At 40.4% G+C, this 20,520-nt stretch overlaps 1 protein-coding gene across 4 annotated transcripts in view; it reads right to left on the bottom strand.

Annotated features, from left to right (window-relative positions):
- Nucleotides 1-20,177, bottom strand: part of LRCH2 (leucine rich repeats and calponin homology domain containing 2) — a 52,065-nt gene extending 31,888 nt beyond the window's left edge. For 3 of the 4 annotated variants that reach the window (XR_011143385.1, XM_068956628.1, XM_068956629.1), the window contains exons 1-3: nucleotides 19,850-20,177; nucleotides 3,168-3,312; nucleotides 223-349 (exon numbers count right to left, since the gene is read on the bottom strand). Coding sequence is in view for 3 of the 4 variants with exons in the window: in XM_068956628.1 (XP_068812729.1) it covers nucleotides 223-349; nucleotides 3,168-3,312; nucleotides 19,850-20,126 (549 nt within the window). In the remaining variant the exon portion in view is untranslated. Of the gene's footprint in view, nucleotides 1-222; nucleotides 350-2,696; nucleotides 2,771-3,167; nucleotides 3,313-19,849 lie in introns of those variants that run through there. The other variant, XM_009684919.2, reaches the window with a different exon arrangement.
- Nucleotides 20,178-20,520: the final 343 nt, after the last annotated feature.

Below are 20,520 nucleotides of genomic sequence, written 5' to 3'. Positions count from 1 at the left end.
ATCTTCAGTTAATTCAACATATTGATTTTTGTGTTTATCCCAAATTTTGAAGTTCTACAATAACTATTATTCTGTAATTTGAGATCAAACACTGAGAAAATGGCAAAACTGAATTTACATTCTGCATTCCTATATGCAAAAGTGATAATGAACTAATATTTTTCTTACATTGCAAATAGGCTGCTTATAGTGTACTTAAGAGTGGTTTACAATTATACTTACCAATTCCATTAGATCTCTCAACTTCCCAATTTCTTCCGGAATGGAGACCAGCTTATTATTACTGACTACCAAAACTTTAAGTGGAAGATCAAACAGGTATTTTGGCAATGTTGATAAAAGATTTCGACTTGAAAGAAAAAAACAACAAACAAGAAAGGACAGATTATCATATTCCGCTCGACAGGGAGTCTGAGATGCACATTATGCAGCATCTCTCCTGCTCTATAAGATATCCTCCACCAACCGCAACTTCATCTAGATTTAAGCTACGATCTCCACCATGAATTCCTTACCAGATAAAGCGTCTCTCAGCTGAATAAGTTCTAGGTCTCCATCTCATTTAGTAAATGCAGGTGTACTATAACTGATCTTCTAACAATAAAAAGTACACACAGAGAAATTGGTCCAAAGAAACAAAAAGCCCACTGAGCTATAAATGTAGCTGTAAACAGCAACAAAAGCACAGGGTATTCTAAGTTGCATTCCTGAAGCTCTGTGGAATGACATCCAGCTGCATTTCCTCTTCTCGATGGAGAGTTGCAGCTAATCTAGCACCTTGTCATGAATACTGTCACTCTAATTATTAATACTGCATCTGTGCAATTAGAAATCTTTCACCAAAATTAAGTCAACATGAATCAAACACTCACAAATACTGACCACGTTTCTGCTGCATTAACTATGGCATACAATATTGTTCATGCTTGATATTTACTTTTACACTGTTTCTGATGCCTTCAGAAGGACCCACTGATCTGACAGAGTCTACCAATATAAACTTCATGTCCTCAAAGTGGCAAGATCATTGCTTCTCACAGCACATGGTTACAGCACTCCTGATCCATTACCAAAAGCCCTAAACATCTATTTATTACTTTGCTGAGCAATGGTCTGGAAGGTATGTTTTAATTAATGTTGATTTCTGCTGTGTGCACCAACTGCATGCACATACGCCTGCTATATTAACAAGAAAGCTATTATCGCTTGCAATTTAATTTAAATTGATTTCAGAAAAGCTACCAACTGCAGGCTGCCTCCTGCCAGAAATTCATATTGTTTTTTTCTGGTAAACTACTTGTACATTTTAAAAAAAGCCATTGGAAAACCAGCTTGTTAAGATGTGATGTGAAAGCAATTGCTTTCACACATGAAAGTGAAGTTGTTCAGCACTTTCAAGAAGTGTCCAGAACCCAAAAGTTCTATTTTGCAAGACCCTATTGAAGAGCTGACATTTGTTTTCACACTATATGAAGAAAAAAAATAAAAGTTTTAAACTGTTCTGATACAATTCCATTACACAAAAACATTGCTTTCATGTTGAAAACCTGAACTTTTTCAATTACACCTTTACATGACTATAGTTTGTATGTCTGCAAGAACAACAAAATCACTACGCCCCTGCAACATTTCAGCTTCAAAGTAGTGCAATTTTGACAAAGCAAGCTGACAGTAAACTGGTATCACTATCTTTATGAAGAGCAATACATCCTTGATGTTAATACTAAGTGGAAAAAAAAAAGTTAGTTTTGGGTGTAGGCTTGCAATAAGCTTATTTTTATTTTGAATTTCAGGCAGATATGACTGGCTTTTTCTGATTGGTGGTCTGTTGAGTGTGTGGAAAGCAAAAATATCACGTGTAAGTAAATGAAAATGTTTTATTTACTTGAAAAAAAAAAAAACTTTGCAGTGAAACTGCAATTCTCTGCATGACTTAAAATCAATTACCTCTGAAGTTCTTTTGAAAAAAAGGAGCTGCCTACTTTACAATGAATTGCATAATACTGTTCTTTGCTCTTCTGCATCCAAAATTAGAATTTGGGATCATGTGGTTTTCTTCTGTAATCAAAATACTGAACTAGTAAGTTAATATTTTAGCCTATGCTTAACTACTGCTGTCCACATGTTCATGCATCCTGAAAATAGAGTCCTCGGACATTAGCACAAAAACAAAAGACAAAGCAAGGTAAGGAAAAAGGCCATTGGATGAGCCAACTACTGAAACAACATGCAATGCTCACTTAGAATCAGTTGTTCCTTTATTTCTGTATCAAAAATTACATTCGGCAGCTCAGTTACCATCAACACAGAAATGTGCTTTTGTTGCTCTATGAAAGAAATTAGGTCAAATTTCTTTCAGAAAACACTGCAGTTTTATCATGTAATTAATACCCTTTAAAGCCACCAAAGAGCAGGCAATTCTTGGAAATTGTAAATACTGATATTTGAAGATTAAGACATAGTTAATGTTTTTTTTTCTTTTCCTTCCAAGTATCAATTCAAAAAGTAATTTCAAGTTTGTGCAAAAAATTATTTCTGAAACCAATTTCATATGTTAAATAGCTCTTGGTTGAAAAGACTGTTCTGGACTTTAGACAGTCAGTTTAAGAAACCGGGCATATTGTGGAAAACAAGGTCTCAACTCTTTATGGAAGGGTTCCTCTAGATCCCTCTGCTCCTGTACATTCATATAGTACCTTAGACGATTTCCAGTAGAGCTAATACTCATTTTCTGTTCTTCTGAGAAGATCCAACTATATGTTTTCCAAGTCTAAAAATAGAAATGGATGCGACTAATGTACAAAATGAGCAGAGCCTTCTGGCCAGAGTAATTTACCCTCTTGAGAAAAACAATGAATTTCTATATTCGTAGTTTTTAATCACGGTCCCCCTGCAAAACATTAACAACAAATAAAACTTCCCAAACTTTCTTTATAGACAGCTATTGCAATGAATTGCCTACAGTTTCATGACGCTGTCAACTCCTTCCCACAAAGGAAGCAACAAGAACTGCTCATCCTAAAGCACTAAGGATATGGCAAACAACTAAGAGCATCATTTTATCTGTCTGGGGGGAAGTAAGGGCACAAGGGCACTCGAAGTCCTGAGGAAGTAAGATGCCACCTCTCTGAGGAAGCACAGAAGAAAGAATGACAAGGGTTACTCACCTAATATTAAGGTAAGTAAGCATTTGCAGATTTTTAATAGATTCTGGAATGGATTTGATGCAATTATGATACAAATTTAAAGTTTCAAGAGGTGCAAACAGCCAAACATCAGGAGGAATTTCCGTAAATCTGTTCTTTGAAAGATCTGGGAATAAAGAAAAAGAAGTAATTTAGTCCAACATTTGCCCACAACAGGAGGACGTGCAAATACCCACAGTTACTCTTGCCACGCTCCTAAAAATTAATTTGTTGCAAAAAGTCTAAATAGTTTGGTTTTACCAGAGGCTATTGGATGCCACTAGATGTAATAAACACAACAAACACACAAAAAAAGACTATATCCACTATATAATTAAGAACACTTAAATGCAACTGAATATCAATTATAATTGTCCCCTCCATCAGTCTTTGCTCTGTACAACTGTTTTAATTTTTTTCATTCGAGACAGAACAGTAAGTCACAAACTACAAGTAAACAGATAACTTTTTCTGTTCTTGACAGTTACATTAGAATCTAATTTCACTGTGCATAATACCTGCAATGACAAAGCCCAACTGGCACAAAATGCTTACATATTTACTCAGTTAGACAACCACAATTCTTATCTACCTATTTATTCTTTATCCTAAGCAAAGTTACTGGTCTGTTCTCCGGTTTCACACTTATAACTTAGCTCAAAAGAGAATAAAACTACACAAACTAATGTCAAAATTGTTTAGCTATGAAAATAAGGATGCAATTTAGCCTAGACTAAGAGCAAAAGTGGTTTTCCTTTGACAAAGGAAACATAACATTTGGGCTAGAACTAGTCTGATAATGCATGACCGTATCATGCAAATCTGCATGCTAAAGATATATTTTGACAGTGTACTTTTTTGTCATAATACTGACTTAAATCGGTTTTGACAGAATCTATACCATCTCTGACAAGTATATACAATATGCAATCAAAAAAAAAAAGTGGAATGCGACCCTTGAAGCCTGGAAATTATCAATCACCAAAACCTATACCATACAGAAGTTATCATCTTGGAAGAGAAAGATATTTACTTGAGACAAAATGTCTTGTGTTTTCAAAGGTAACTCTTGTTCCCAACCTAAGATCTTTCCAAGGATGTGGTCTCTCAGAAACCAGACATGCTCTTTTAACAAGAGGCAATGCCAATACTTCAAGTTTTAGTTATTAGTCTTTAAAACTTGCACAGAAATGACTGTGCTTCTGCTTAGCCACTGTTGCACTATTAGTGGAACAAACATACCATTTTGTTTGTTCCACCAGATTGGAGACGCAGACTAGAAAGCGGCTGAAGAACTGACTTGATTGCCAGGGTCAAAGAGAGCTCAGAAGTTTGAACTGTAACTGGCAGATCAGCTATGAGTGACATTTCTCTGGGGTAAATAGGGGACAATACTGTTATAATATCTATGTCAACAATCTGGAAAACGGGAGGGAATGCACTCTTAGGAAATTTATGGATGGTGCCAAGTTGGAGAGAGCGTGATCTTGACTGACAGACAACTCATCCAGTCAAATAAAGGCAAAGACTTGGACCCGGGGCAGAATAACCCCATGCAACACTATAGGCTGGGGGCCAGCAGGGCAGAACACTTTCTTTGCAGGAAAGAACCTGGTACACTACAGATTGAACGTAAGTCATCAGTGTCCCTTGTAGTGGTGAAGGCCAGCCAGAGCGTGCAGCAAATACCCATCCAATAAAACGGACTGGTACAAAAAACCATCACCTTCCAGTAGCTTTAGTCTTGCAAGTAGCATTAACTTTGCTTCCTAAAGCCTAGAACACGTGAGATTTGTGAGCTAACTGGCTGCCACTCCACCGTTGCATCATTTCTAAGAAATGCTCTCAAGCATAAGTATCGCAAAGCCGTCCTTGTCATCAGATTGCCCAAGTAAGGAACACTGCTGACACCAAATTCTGCAAACTCTAGCTTCAAGAGGCAGGAAGAGAGAGATTTAGGTTGCAGGACTGGGATTCTTAATGCTCTGAATGAAAAGAGACGGTAGGACACAGAATTAGCTACAACTAAACATCCAACTAAAATTGAAAAGTCTACCAAAACAATTTCAGCATACTTTGAGAAAGTCTTCAAAGTAACAGAGTTTGTTTTCTGTTTCCCAGCATTTCAAAATATCATAGGAATACACTAGCTTACATATAAACAGATTTTCCACAAAATCCTTTTCAAGCTGAACAAAGATTCTCTTATACCGATATCCAGTAGGGTAGGATAAACGCATGCAAAATAGGCCAACACAGTCTTACTGCTGGCAAAGTTCTAGAACCACCATCACTTCAAGAGACTTGCTTAGGTAATTTTCTTCTGAAGAAATCAATTTTAAGACTCTTCCTGATTTTGTTTCAGCAGCAGCTGGAAAGATAGTTGAAGACAAGTACAACGGTCTAGCCTACAAAATACAAATTGCAGAATCTACCTTATAGCCACTACTCCAAAGAGCAGTACTGCTGGTAACACCTAGATTCAAGGGTACCATGATGATTCTGCTGCTGTGTGTCCATCCAGCCACATCCCAACTACACATCTAGGAAAAACACAGGGGAAAAAGCTGCTTTGCCATTTTTTCTGTAGAAATAAAACCCAGGAGCGGGCCAGATTAATAGCTAGAGCGTACTCCAACCCCCAATGAGGGCAATGACTGAACGACAGGCGATACAGAAGCAGCGGTGGTTACTAACCTGACCCGAAGAAAAATCATATTCGTACCGTCTGGTTTAAGTCGCTTTGTTTAGCCTTGCACGTGAAAATTTCACATTAAAAGAAAATATACAAGTATTGGGAAAGTGGTATATATTAAAGTTAAAACATTTCACTAAAGACAATGCTTTTAAACTCAGAGGAAAGATTTCACTTTTCTATAATGAAATGAAAACCAAAAGTCAGGTTTTAAATTTAGAAATAACACCCCTTAACCATCGATTGTAAAATAAAGTTAATAAAAAGTTGGAAGATAGCATTGTTTCTCTTCCAAGCAATTTCTGCAAACTTTTATTTCAAAAAAAAATTAGAATAGCTCCATGAGCTCAGATCTCTCTAAAGCGAAAGATTCGAGTCTATATATTTTTCCATAGCATTCATAAATCACATCTACTTATGGCTTTTTTACAGATAGATGATGCTATTCTTTATCCAAAATGAAAAATGGTTTCTACTCCAAAAGTGCTTTTACAATGAACAATAGATTTATTTAGCATAACAGATGCTAACCCACCTTATGAAACGTGGACGTGAATTTATGCAACTTAGGCAACTTGAAAACTAAAGATGCAATAAACAATTGAGAAACTATCATAAGGAAAGGGGGTCATATCCATTAGGAGCTGGAGAAATTTTGGAAGTAAGAGTGCTCTTTTATAAGCAGGGTAGATTTCATCTAAATCAAAGTGGAAGCAGGTTGCTGGCACTTAAAACGAGAATGGTTTTTCAAGAGTTAATAGATTGAAGAAGCAAGGAAAGCTGGCAAGTGCAGAAGTGCACGTGATTTATGATGACAACTCATCTAGAAGTGAAATTACACAAATTCTTTGCTTAACACAGTTTAGACTGGACAACTCTAAATTGTGGGTGTTATGAAAAGACTAAATACAGGACACCACTAATGATCACTCATGAACCATGGCATATTTCAATTCAATATCTCTGCAGAAGCAACAAAAGCCAAAAGCATACCATTACTGAGGCTAATTTAAAAAGAGGAACTAAAAAACCCTGAGGAAGTTTGTTAAAAAGAAACTAAGCCTTCACTGACTGCAAGGGGATAATTTAAAGGCACAGTATTGGAGGTTCAGAACAGAAGAGTTTGGGGGAAAAAAGAAGAGAAAGTCAGATTTTGGAAGGGGAGCTAGTGGAAGTAAGAAGGCATTTTCCATAAGCTTAAGTCATGTTCTAAAAGCAAAAACAGAAGCCTCAAATTTTCTCAGGTTTAATTTAAAGTACAGTAAGGCAGTCAAAAAGTATTAACATCATGTTTAACATCTGCTCTCCCTCTACATTTGTTACTTATTAACAAAGATGTTGCCAGAGTAGATTGGCCTTTGCTTTGATCCAGCGCAACCATTTTTATGTTCCATTTCCCTCTCTGTTAGATCACGCTTTGCTTGAGCTAAAGGTTGAATTTGAAATGCAAGGACTAGTTGAGAAACCTATACTTAAACGCCATGTTGAGACATGCATTTTCATAAAAACATGCTGACCTATGATAGAGTTTTTTCTTTTTGGTGTGCCCAAACTGTTCCAAAATTTTATTTGGAAACTAAATTACAAGGAAAAGCACCGGGTCCGTTCCCCTAATTAGGAACATGCAAAGACTATCCAGTTTTTCTGGAAACACTTTAGTAGCATCTAAGCCTAAAAACATCTAAGCACAACAGCAACTTAATCAGGTAACCTATCCTATAGAAGTCAATGAAGGTATCAAATTAAATTGAAAGCATAAGATATACTTTTACCCAATCTAAACATGGATCTGAGATCACCACATGGGAAGTAGTCTGTTAGATGCAAGAAAGTCAGACTAAAAGAACCAATTATGCTTCTGGCTCTGAGGAAAATAAGAAAAAAAAACCCAGAACTCCTAAAATATGCAATCTCAAATACTTCAGAAACATCTGCATATTATGATTCCAGGAGACATAAGTTTTCCACGTCCACACAATGCATGGACATCTTGCAATGCAAATACTGTGATGGCTAGCATTTATATGGCACAATAACAGCATGAGAAAAACAAACAAACAAACAAACAAACTCCTCCTCAGTTTAATTACATTTCACACAGTGATTATTAAATCATTTGACAGGCCAATGGTAATGAAGAAATACAGGCAAGCAAACGTGTTTACTAAATGTTACATCCCCAAACTACCTTATGATTTACACGTTCTGCCAACTATTCTTCCGTGACACAAATATCCAATCTTTCTCACTCTCTCATCTCCGGCAGAAAGCCAAGTCTCCCTCCTGGAAGAGCATTCCACCAGGAGAAAACTACCAGGTTTGTGTCCTATTCCACGGAGTCAGTTTTGCTAAGCAAAGTTGCTGTAACTGTTCTAAGTGCTTTGCTGCTATGTTATTATCTATTGCAGGACAGAAAAAAAGATGAAGCCAGGAAGTGAAAGCTGGTTTTGGAGAGAGGAGGAAAAGGATTGAGAGAGATTACCTGAGACAGTTTTTCTCATGGGGGCAGACTGCAAGTGCTTTGCGTAAGGTACCTAACGCTTTCCATTCAAACTGAAATAACATCCAAAATAAGGTTTCAGAAACTACTGGTTCATCCTAATATTTTCAGGAACCTCAGAAGAAAGGAGCTCTTAAGCTTCCCAAGCTTTATGTGAAAATGTATGCTCATGAGGATTCCCCTCAAACTCTATGCACTGCACTTGGGGGCTCAGAGTTCAAATCTTAAGGCTAATGCATGACTAGGGTGTTAAACTTATTCTAAAGCTTTTATTTGAAAAGGAAAATAGAAGCCCGATTAATTTAACATCTAATATCAGAACTCTTTGTATTTACTTAGTTTCCAAAATTAAGCACTGGACTATTAAAAGATGTCAGAATTTAGAGTGATTGTGCCTACAGATGTAGACAGCCACCACTTCAGCTGGAAAATAAACAAAACCAATAATATTTAAATTAGCTTTTATCTAATGTGTATTCTCTGAAAAAAAAATAGAAGCAAAGTCTGTTTTCACTTACTATCTTTGTGGCTGCTTCATATTTTAATTGACATAATAAAATGATATGGAATAGACAGAAGTTCAATATAAGTCCCTATTTATTATGCAACCATAAATAGCAGGATTCACACTCTGTAGCACTGTCGACAAAATGGGAAGTAGAGGCATAACAGAATTTTTTTTTTTTTTTTAAAAACAGTACACACAGGCACTACTCACGTTATGAAGTTAAGCCTGAGTATTTAGCACTGACCTTTGTTGTTCTACAGTCAAAAAAAAGTTAGGGCATTAGTACAAAATAGGATGTTATATATACGCGCATTTAACGACTTCTTGAAGGAGATCATCCTCCAAATGATTCCAGATGTTTTTTTAAATGTAAGTGGAACGGCCATAATTAAAATTTAACTACAAATCATCTGGAATATTAATTGTAAAAACTGTAACTAGAAAACCTCCCTCAAAGCAGTGTAACTTTTAGAAGACTATAAGCCTTTCTAACTTGAATATGGAGTCAATCTGTAGAAAAAGTAAACCACTTAATGTTTCTATATAAGCACAAGGCCATTTTAAGAAATAAGTTTTTTAATGCTTCTGTTCAGAAAGACCTACTTTAGAAACTATATTAATCCACTGGTTAGACTTTTCATATGTACTTAAGTAAACTTAAATTATGTTGCAGGAACTTCATCTTCACTTCACAATTAATATTGCAGTTGCTTATGATTTAAAAAAAAGAATTAAAATGTTTAAAACTTTGCATTTCCAGCAGTTGCATGCATAGCAAGTCCTACTTCTGTGTTTCCAGTCTTGCTTCCTACTCTTCTTAAGACACAGTTCTGTGAGAATTTCACTTTCACACACGTCTCTGTCTTTAACAGATTGAATTTAATTACTAACTCAGAAGTAGATATGCTGAAGTTTTGAAGCTGGGATTGATGCAACTTTATTACTCAATTCTTCCTTATTTGAAAATAGCAACTCAAGTCACAGGCCCAAAACAATGCTAGGCACACAGAACAGAAAATGATTTCATTGCATACCCACATCTTAAATACTGCATGAAGTTCCAGTCACATCATCTCAAAAAAGATACTGTGCAGCATACACAGAGCATAAGTGCACAAATGGAAATTTTTCAGTGTAAGAAGAGATTACACAGAATAGATCTCAATATTGATTATTTTCAGCAAAAATATAGGGCCTCAAAGTTATCAGGTAAGAGGAAAAGATTATCAGCTTTTAAAAGAGAATACAGGGCTAGATAGACCTTTGGTCTTAACACAGTTATGTTCAATTTATAAGTTAGAAAAATATTTTTTCATTCGTATAAAATGATCAGAGACTGCATGCACATCGGGATTGGCACTTGTTTCCAAACGCCTATTAGGCCAGGGAAGGAAGTACAGTTTTCCACAGCTGGGACACACAGATTTTGTAATAATGTAGAAGAAGAGGGCAGCAAAGGGAAAAAGAAACTTTCACAATTCAAAGGACAATAATTAGACTGTAAGGGAAATAATAGGCAGACGTTTTTGAAACTGAAAGCAGAAAGAGCACTGGTACAGTTTCAACTTTTAGTCATCAAATAGCAAGACGCACAGCTGAGACACTCGGTACCTCCGAGAATGTATAAAAGGCATGTGTTTCCCTGCCATTGATACGACCAGTGTTTAATAGCTAGGGAGAAATGAAAAATCTTACAGGAAAATGAATTACTTTGGTCAGCTTTTGGTGCACAGTCAGTCATTTAATCAGTCCTCCAACACATGCCCCATCTCTCAATATGCTATTAAGTGAAACACTGGGTATCGGATCACAGTTATGTGAGCAACTGTTCTCCTAGCAATACAATATCAAAGAATTTTAGTATAGGGCTTTTTCACATTAGATACTAGCAATTTTTTCACATTGCTTCTCAGTTTCATACTCTTCTGCTTGCGTTTCTTCTCTGAGCTGTTTAAAAGAATGAAAAGGAAAGAAAAAAAAAAACACTCCCAAGACTGTAGGTGGCTACAACCTGCTTTTTCTTTCTTTTTTTTTTTTTTTTTTTAAAAAACCGAGTGTTTGACAGAACACAAAACAGATTCTACTTATGTGAAAGATAATTACAAAAAGACCTAAAGTGGTGTTGGGTTCCCAATCCATGAATTCAAGAGCTCGGAAATACCTGCTTTACGGTCATCCTTGTCATGAATTTTAGTTACATGGTCTGAGCACTGAACGTGACAAAGGAAAAACTGTACGTGACCATGCAATTTAAGATTCTCATAAAGTACAGTCCAGTTGCACAGGCAACCAGAAACCATACTTCACACCTTCCAAGTTGTTGACTCTGCAAACTAAACAGCACTACTAAACAAAAGAGATCCTCTTTAAAATTATCCTCTCATCACATTAGGGACTTGAACAAGCAATCCCTCAGTTTGAAGCATGGCTCTTCCACATAAAGTATTTCTGCAACTGTAACAGATCAATAGTTGTCTCTAACAGATTTCTGGGAAGGAGGGACTGCGATCTAGCTCATTGGCTTTGAGGCCAAGATAGCTTTGAGGAACCAAGCCATTATTCTGGCCCACTCCTACTGAACCAAGCAGTCTCCTAGCAGACACTGGACATGTCTACATTAGCCATTTGGTTCAAGCAATTCTAGTTTTTAATTTAAGGCATCTCCACTTGGTTCAAGTGTACGTGGTTTTTTCCGAAATTGTCACTCAAAAACTAAACTAGAAGCTCTGATCCAAATGCTGAAGCAACTGGGGGGCCTGCAGGTGCTGACTTGCTGCACACCAAAGCAGTGATGAAACCAACAAATGAATTCAGCAAATTCCTCACCATGTTATCCCATTGGAAGGATCCAGGCTTTCCCAGAGTATGATAGCATACTGCTCCAACTCTTGAATATGTATGTTCAGTTATTTTAGCACGGCACAACAAAAACAAAAGCACAAAGAACACACAAAGAACAGAGAATCATTTAAAATAACGTATACACCAATCAACTATATAGTCGAAGGGACATTACTCCATGCCAAGGATTAGCTTCCTCTCCACTTCTAAAGGCTTCTTGCAATTTTTTATAATAACCTTTCAATAAAGCCCCAGGAATCTTTTGTAATTTGAAATGCTAGGCAACAACTCCCACACGGAGCTTATCCGCTTCCCTAAACTAAATGGCATTTTAGTATTTTGTCTAGCCTAGAATTTTTAAAGCAGCTTAACATTAGAAAGAGTGAAATGTGTTTTCATGACAGTTCAGCAAGAATTTGTATTAAGCTCGCGTATTATAACTCAGGGCATCTCCCACTTAAGTTGATGAGATGACTTACTGGTTGCTCACAAGCATTCAAACACTTAAGTCTTTTTTTTTTTTAATTTTGAAATTTCTAATTTCCACTTCAAATTATTTTAACTTTTTCAGAGAAAAGTAATAGGGGAAAGTAATCATCAACCCACTCCTAAAAGATGCAAAGACTGGGTTCATTAAGCCTTACTAGGAGGCATGTAAAACCCCAGAAAAAGCTTATGTTAGTCTCTATATGCTTGGATATACACATTCACAGTCTTTGCCCCTAAAACTTCACAATCTAAAGAGACACGAGGCAGAGGAAAAAGGCTACAACAGTGCAACTGTGACCAACATTTACTATATAACTTACACTTTTTGTGAGGATAAAGTTGCTTTTAATTGGATAAACTAAGTAGAAATATTTAAAAAGGAAATGAGAATGCTGGAAGACAAGGACACTGGAAAACAAGGTGAGTGCAGAATAAAGTAGGAGGAGAAAAAAAAAAAAAAAAGCTCTGCAGAAAATAGGTAAACTAACAGTTCATAAGTGCAGACCTAAAGGGGGATAATCATAACTACAACGTTCTCTTGAGATACGAAGGCCGCTGCTGTAGCAGCTCAGCATCTGTTCCTATTTGCTGGTGCCTCCTGCTGACACTGCCCTACGATTCCAACTCATGCCAGACCTCAGGGCAACATTTAAGAATGGTCGTGGCTACTTTTGTTACTTTAAAAGTAAAGATATAATATCTCCCATTGAACACATGTAATGAGTTGAATACTTCCATAAACATTTTAGCTCTAGCTAAGCCTTTAAGTCAAGTTCTTATCCACCACAAGTTAGCTCTACCAATTAACACAATAAAGCGATAAAGTGACAAATTGAAGTAGATGTTTGTTTTAACACACAGATGGTCAAGGAACCACGTATTCTGCAGATACATCTGCTGGTCAGCAGGCTATGAATAAGCCTGAGATGCAGGGTTCCTTGGGCTACAAAAATCTTTGTTGAGAAATTATACCTCACCAGTCACATTGCACCTTTCAAGCACTTCAGAACATATTAGTGGTAATCATGTCTGCCCAAGCAAAAAACTGTTTTAGTTCTGTAATAAAGAATAAGGCTTTTTCTTCAAAGTGCTACAATCTTTTCTAGATCTGTCAGGAATCACTATTTTTCTGGTTAACAGTAGTACGGGTAGCTACTGTAAACCAGAACTTAAAGCTATGCATCTAGTAACCTGGGCCCTCATCTTCACAGCAGGCAACAAACTCTCATAATCCCAGGTCAGCTGAAAAAAGGGTGAGAACAGACTGTAGGACAGCCACAGAAAAGCAGGGAATTTAGAAGTCTCTCCACACTGCCATTTAGAATACTTAACACAAATATAAATTATTCAGTATTTTTCCATCTTCTGGGGAATTCTAGCCTTCAGGCAGTCTGGTTCAGTTACCTTTTGGCTAAGCACATGTTTTAGCTGTAGAGTGCCAATCCTGCCAATAAAATGGACTTATACTTTTGAACCAGCTCTGAAAAAAATTGTTTCATGTGACAAGGTGTTTGTCACAAATGAAAAATCAAAAAAAGCAAAGGTTAGTCCACTTTTGTTACTGCACAAGATTTTGCAATATATTTCGTAGCCTAAATACATTTCTCCTCCTCAAATAATAAGCAACAAAGCAGAAGGGAGAGAGGGAGGGGGGAGAGAGAGAGAAAGAGAGAGGACAGGAACTTCTCTTCTCTCTGGGAAGCACAACTGTACGGACACCTAACTGCTGTGTAGTCAAGAGTTGAGAGTTGCCATTATCACCAACGAAAGCGCACGACAAACAAGGTTTGGGAACTATATGTATACAACCTAATTCTGAATGAAAATTCCATGTTCTTCACTTTAATGTTCTACCAAACATATTTGTTTATATACACGTATAGTTATTATAATTTGAAGACATTCTGATTTGGATTAATATGCAAGGAACAGCACAATAGGATATTTGTTTCAGATTTCCAAGAGGTATGTTTAAAACACTGAGAACAGAGAGAGATTTTTCTTAAATAAAAACAAGACTTCAGAAGTTTAGTACAATTCTGGAGTATCATTCTAAACGGACACTTTATTTGGAAAATAAAAGTTTGAAGAGGGACAAAAAGACAATGATGAGAGACGCTTTAGTTCAAATCATTAGTATAAATGTAGGTTAGAAATTTAGCACAGTACAGAAAGCTAACTGAAGGCTTATATTCAGTCCCTAAGGGATAAAGCAAATACACTACTCCACATACTACAAATATACTTTGCTGTGACAAATCACACACAGAATTAAAGCAGGTTACATTACTGGCCCTCAACAAGAAAGCCTCAGACAACGTATCTGATAGCTCATTTTCCCTTACCAAAACACTCCACAGGCTAACAAACCACTGAGGAATTTCCCCAGCTGCTTGCTTATACATCGTGTCATTTCCAGATTTTGCATCTGATGCATTTCTGAACATAAGCACACTCCAAAAACTCTGCATAATCCGAGTTTCTCTTTTTGTTCAAATCTGAAGTTGCTACTGAAAAAATGTACATGTTTTTTCAACAGGTTATTTCTAGAATGTAAACTAGACTTATGTCAAACATCACACATGTATGTTATTTCTATGCTGAAAATTTAGTTTAGTGTTGCTATTCAGTCAATTATTTGTCATCTCATCAATCAAAATCGCTATCATCAACAAAAATGACTAACCATACAAGAAAATACAATTGGTTTAGAAGCGTATGTTCTATATCCAGCACAACAGCAGTACAAATCAACATTCTCATGCAATTCATGCTCAGTACTAAGCTGTAGGTTTGGGAGGGTCTTTTAACCTGTAATCACATGAATGACTAGATACCTAAGAAGGGCTAGAAACATAATGTAAAAATCAATGAAGTCATGTAAGTAATGCTAGACAACACTATCTTAAACCACAATCACGTCTCTCCCCCAGCAGACACAGCCAGGAATCTGAACGTGGGAATTCTGCGCCTGTGGGGCTAAAATTGTTATTAGCCCTGACAGGACGGCTCATTCCGAAGTCTTATAGGGAATAACATTGGTATTACTCCTCAGCTATAAAGAAAGGTAGCAGGTGGTGAGAAAGGAGAAATTCTAAAGTTAATACATCTATAGGCAATTCTTCACCTACTTGCAATTGCTTGTAAGTTCCCCCAGAATTAAAAATTGGAGATTAAGTCTGTTGTGACAAATCGTAAGCAAGCAAGCCTGATGACACCACTGTACGTATCCTGAGTAAAGCAATGGTTTGAGCTGTCAGTCTAATATTGTTCATATCTACTAAATTCACATTTCAAAGAGTGCTCACAAAAGAGAAGGGAAATTGCTAAAAGCGTAAGTTGTCTTGGGTCAACAAGGCAGTAAAGCCCACGTACCTACCTAATAAAACTGGAAAACACAACTCTTAGCTAAATACTGAGTGATTATATTGATGTGCTATGCTCATTTACTTAATTGCCACGGGGTTTAACGTTGCCCGCAGGGTGAGCAGCAAAATTACACACATCAATAAAATGAATGGAATACTCATATACTTCTTGATACAACTCAATACATCTTTTACTATTTCGTGACCTATGAATTTTTTTCCAGAAGTCACTTAGCAGCAGAAGACTTGTCTGAATAGCCAGATGACAAATTTAGGGAAGAAGAAGATCAAGTTTTGTTTTGTTTTTTTTTTAAACTCTCAAGAAACTGAAACGAAAATTCAAATTTGACAAGAGATGTGACAAACATAGGTCAGACTTAAACAGAAAGATACTATCATTACTCTCTTAGCTCAGCAAATAAGTTTTGTTATATAAACTTAAGATGGACAAAATGTGTTTCACCATTGACAAATTAAGAACTGGCAAGCCATTGCGTAAGTCAGATATAAAATATGGCCAGACCTCACAAAAAATGATCTAAGAGGGTATTTTTGATGGTAAACCAGCAGTAGTTGCCAAAGGAAAAAAAAAAAAAAAAACCCACACACAAAAAAGGAACTACCCAGATCTGCAGTAATTCTACTTCAGCAACAGAAAGTCATTTTTAGGATGCGTTTTACTGATATTAAGGCAGAATACTCTGGTTTTACAGTGACACTATATATCCTAATTCATAAAGGTCTGTGATACAGAAAAGAAATTTTTTACGTCCTGATACGTTTGGGTTTTTTTTTTTTTAAATGCTTGTTTCAGGTACCACAGATCCAAATTTCAGAGAATCACTAACTGAAGAACAGTGCATCTAAAAACGAAACAGCAAACACTTTTGACGGAAGCTCCTCCTCCCCCCTCCACCATGCCTCGGCCTACATCTCTGACAGAGACTCTGATTTTGCCTTATTCACGGGTACATTGCAATGTCAAACAGCAGTAACTGATACAACAAGCATATTAAAAAATTGATGATTGCCTCTGAAGCAGTAGTGGATTCTAGATCAAGCTCCATACCATACTGATAGTTAGCAAAGGAAATCATTGATTCTTCAGCAGAATACCATTTACCCACTCATCAAAAAATTCTACAGGTGAAGTCCAAATAAAGATTACAAAGCTATTGTTTACAAGGAAGTTTTAGAAAGACATCTAACATTCATATTTCATAGGGTTAATTCTTAAACCAGTGCTACATTAAATCAGCATTCTTATGTGAATAATCTACTTGCGTTCACTTATCTATTCAAGTAAGTGCTTTCAGAGTAAGAAGCAATATGGCTATTTTTGTCAGAGATTGTCTTTAAATATTTTCACACAACATCTTTCATGCTTGATCCTGATGGTGGTGACTGCGCTCTACTACATTATAAAAGATAAAGACAAGATCACTGTAGACACCTCTTACTCAAATACGTTAAAATTCAAAACAAATAAAAAAATCAAATTGAACCTAAAATGCAAAATACAAACACAAAATATGGATTCTTGATGAATTTGCTTCAGGATGGCAGAAAAGGTCTTTTTAATAATAGATTCCCTATATAAAACGCTTCATTTTTAACGCCTTAGTTATTGAATGTTTATATGTAGAAATTGCCTACTATGTTGTTGAATACATTTTTGTGCTCTTACAAGGAAATAGAGCTATTATTTAATGAATGCTCTTTTAAATTTAAGCTGGTGCTTCCATTATAATTAACACATTTTTACCTGTCTTTGCTCATCATCACATACAGATGCATTGTGTGTCAGGAAGAAGAGGCTAATAACCTACAAATCATTAGCAGACTTGGTACTGGATATAGAAATTGGATTTTAAAATCAGTCTTTCACAAATTCTACACCCTGCACAGCCTATTACGTCACAGAAGAATCAGTATATCATTATTCAATCCTCTGCACAAAATGCAGCCCACAAAGAGCAACAGAATGAATATTTGATAGACACCAGGAGTACAGGATTGTCAGAGATGGAAAAGGTACCAAAATAGGCAGTCTCACAGTGAATACAATAAGCCAGCTATCTGCAACCCATTTGAAAAAGAAAGTCCAAAACACAAACATCCTCCAGAGTTAATTCACTCAAAAACATTCTGGAAAATCACTACTACTTTGCAACAAAAGATGTTAGATGTTAGATCAATATTTTGTTCTAGCATATTACTCAATATGACCCATTTTCAGCAAGTACCGCAGCAGCAAATAAATCCAGAAGTACACCACAGATCAGCCAAAATATAAGAAAACCCCTACGAAAAACATAGTTTTGTTTTCCTACTGACGATATAGAAAAACGCTTCCAAATTTACTTCGCCTAAAAGCCTGGGTAAATCCAGGCTTCCATGGATGATAGCTGTAGTATTTACGAAGATACCGAATACATTAAGCTCTGACATGCACACTGCTACATGTGTGCATACTCCTCTCCCCGCACTTGTAATCATCATCTTGATGGGCTAGGAAGAAGGGCCGACTGGATTATCCCAGGTAACAAAGCCACACACACAGCAAGGGTTTAGACGCCCTCGATGGTACGGACGAACTGCAGCCTGGAGCTCATATTTCTCAGACAGAGAGCTAAATCGCTCCCCTCATCTTGCACATGCTCCTCCTGGCAACGCATGCATCCACAAGAAGCACAAGTCCTCATCCTCAAAGCATGCAGAGAGGGACGCACAGAATACAAGCCCACGAACATCCCCCCCCCCTTGCGCACACAACACAGCAAGCGCAGCCTCTATCACCGCACCTGCCCCCTCACGCATGCACACACAGACAGGAACCGCTGTCCTCACTGCACACACAGGCAGCACAACCGCCACAGCACAGGCGCGCTCACACCCAGCACAAGCGCCCCTCCCCACTGCATACACACGCATGCAGAGAGCACAATAACCCTCCCACCGTACACCCCTTTCTCTGCACACATGCATTCAGCACAACACCTCCGCTGCGTGCGCGTGCACATGCACAGGCGAATAATATCGAGCAGGAGTCCCTCTCCCCGCAGAGCCCCTGCCTTTGCATCCGCACACAGCGGCAGCGCTCCTCCATCACGCAGGTGCACGCAGCGGGGTACCCTCTCCCCTTGCACCCCCACCTCTTCCTGCACGCAGCGGGATCCCCTCACTGCCATCACACACCCACGGAGCAGGAATGCCCTCTTCCCCACTCCCCCCACATCTCAGACACAACCCCCCCCTGCCCCTGCACGCAGGCGTGCACCCCACCACTGCACAGCCCACATCCCCCAGCCCCCCCCCACCATGCAGGCAGCAGAAGCCCCCTCACCGTGCAGCCCACGCTAATCACAAGCCTGGAGCCGACCCACTACCCTCCACTGCCCTCACACAGCAGCAACTCCTACACCTCCCCACTGCATCCCGCTACTCCCACCCCAGCGACCCCCCCCCACTGCACCCCCCACCTCCTCCACTGCATTCCCCCATAGCCACCCCAACCACATCCCCCACTGCACCCCCCCACTGCCACCCCAACGACCTCCCCCACTGCATCCCCCACCTCCTCCACTGCATTCCCCCATAGCCACACAACCACCTCCCCATTGCACCCCCCACTGCCACCCCAGCGACCTCCCACCACTGCACCCCCCCAATGCCACCCCAGCAGCCTCCCCCACTGCATTCCCGCCAATGCCACCCCAGCAGCCCCCCACTGCACCCCCCCCACTGCCACCCCAGCGACCTCCCCCATTGCACCCCCCACTGCCACCCCAGCGACCTCCCCCATTGCACCCCCCACTGCCACCCCAGCGACCTCCCCCATTGCACCCCCCCACTGCCACCCCAGCGACCCCCCACTCCATCCCCCCATTGCCACCCCAGTGACCCCCCCACTGCACCTCCCACTGCCACCCCAGCGACCCCCCACTCCATCCCCCCATTGCCACCCCAGCGACCCCCCCACTGCACCTCCCACTGCCACCCCAGCGACCCCCCACTCCATCCCCCCATTGCCACCCCAGCGACCTCCCCCATTGCACCCCCCATTGCCACCCCAGCGACCCCCCCACTGCACCTCCCACTGTCACCCCAGCGACCCCCCCCACTGCCACCACAGGGACGCCCCTCGCAGCCCCCACAGCAGCCCCCGCACTGCCCGGCCCTAACCGCCACCACAGCGGGGATCCCTCTCCCCCTCACCCCCGCCAGCCCCCCGCCCTCGGCCGGACCCCCCGCCGCCCCCACCTGCTTGCGTGGTGTCGCTGAGGTCGTAGCCGCTGCCGGGGAAGTCGCGGAGCTTCCTGCCGCTGAGGCAGAGGATGCCCGAGCTGCCCGCCTCCTCCAGGGCCCGGTCCAAGCTGCGCACCGTGTGCGGCTGAGGCAGGGTGGCCGCGCCCCAGTGCGGCCCGGCCGAGAAGGAGAGGGTGAGGTGAGCGGGGATCCCCAGCCCCCCCGGCCCGCCGTTGCCGTTGCCGCCGTTGCCGTTGCCGCCGCCTCCGCCGCCCCCCTGCCCGGCCGCCATCTTCGCGCGGCGCAGACCAGCCCCACAATAACAACAGCCCGGCGGCCGCCCCGCCGCCACCCCGCCACTGCGCAGGCGCCGCCGGGCCGGCGGGGGGCTGGGGAGCGGGGCGGGGGGGTCTGGAGGAGCGAGACGCGGAGGGCGGGGAGGGTGGCGGGGGGGAGGGGGCGGGCCCTCGCCGCGCCCCTCACCAATCCGCGGCGGCGGGGAGCGAGGGGGCGGGGCCTCCTTCGCCAGTGAGGGGCGCGCGCGCTCCTGGGGGGCGGGGCGGCCGGCGGCGCGCGCGCGGGCCCGGGGAGGCGCGCGCTCGCGGGGCGGCCCCGCTGCGGGGAGCCGTGCGCCGTGCTTTACAGCGGGGGCTGCTGCGGAGGGGACGGCAGCAACGTGCGTGGGG

This window comes from Struthio camelus, chromosome 11 (genome assembly GCF_040807025.1).
Source record: "Struthio camelus isolate bStrCam1 chromosome 11, bStrCam1.hap1, whole genome shotgun sequence".
Classification (NCBI taxonomy): Eukaryota; Metazoa; Chordata; class Aves; order Struthioniformes; family Struthionidae; genus Struthio; species Struthio camelus.
This window is presented reverse-complemented; position numbering and strand designations above follow the sequence as displayed.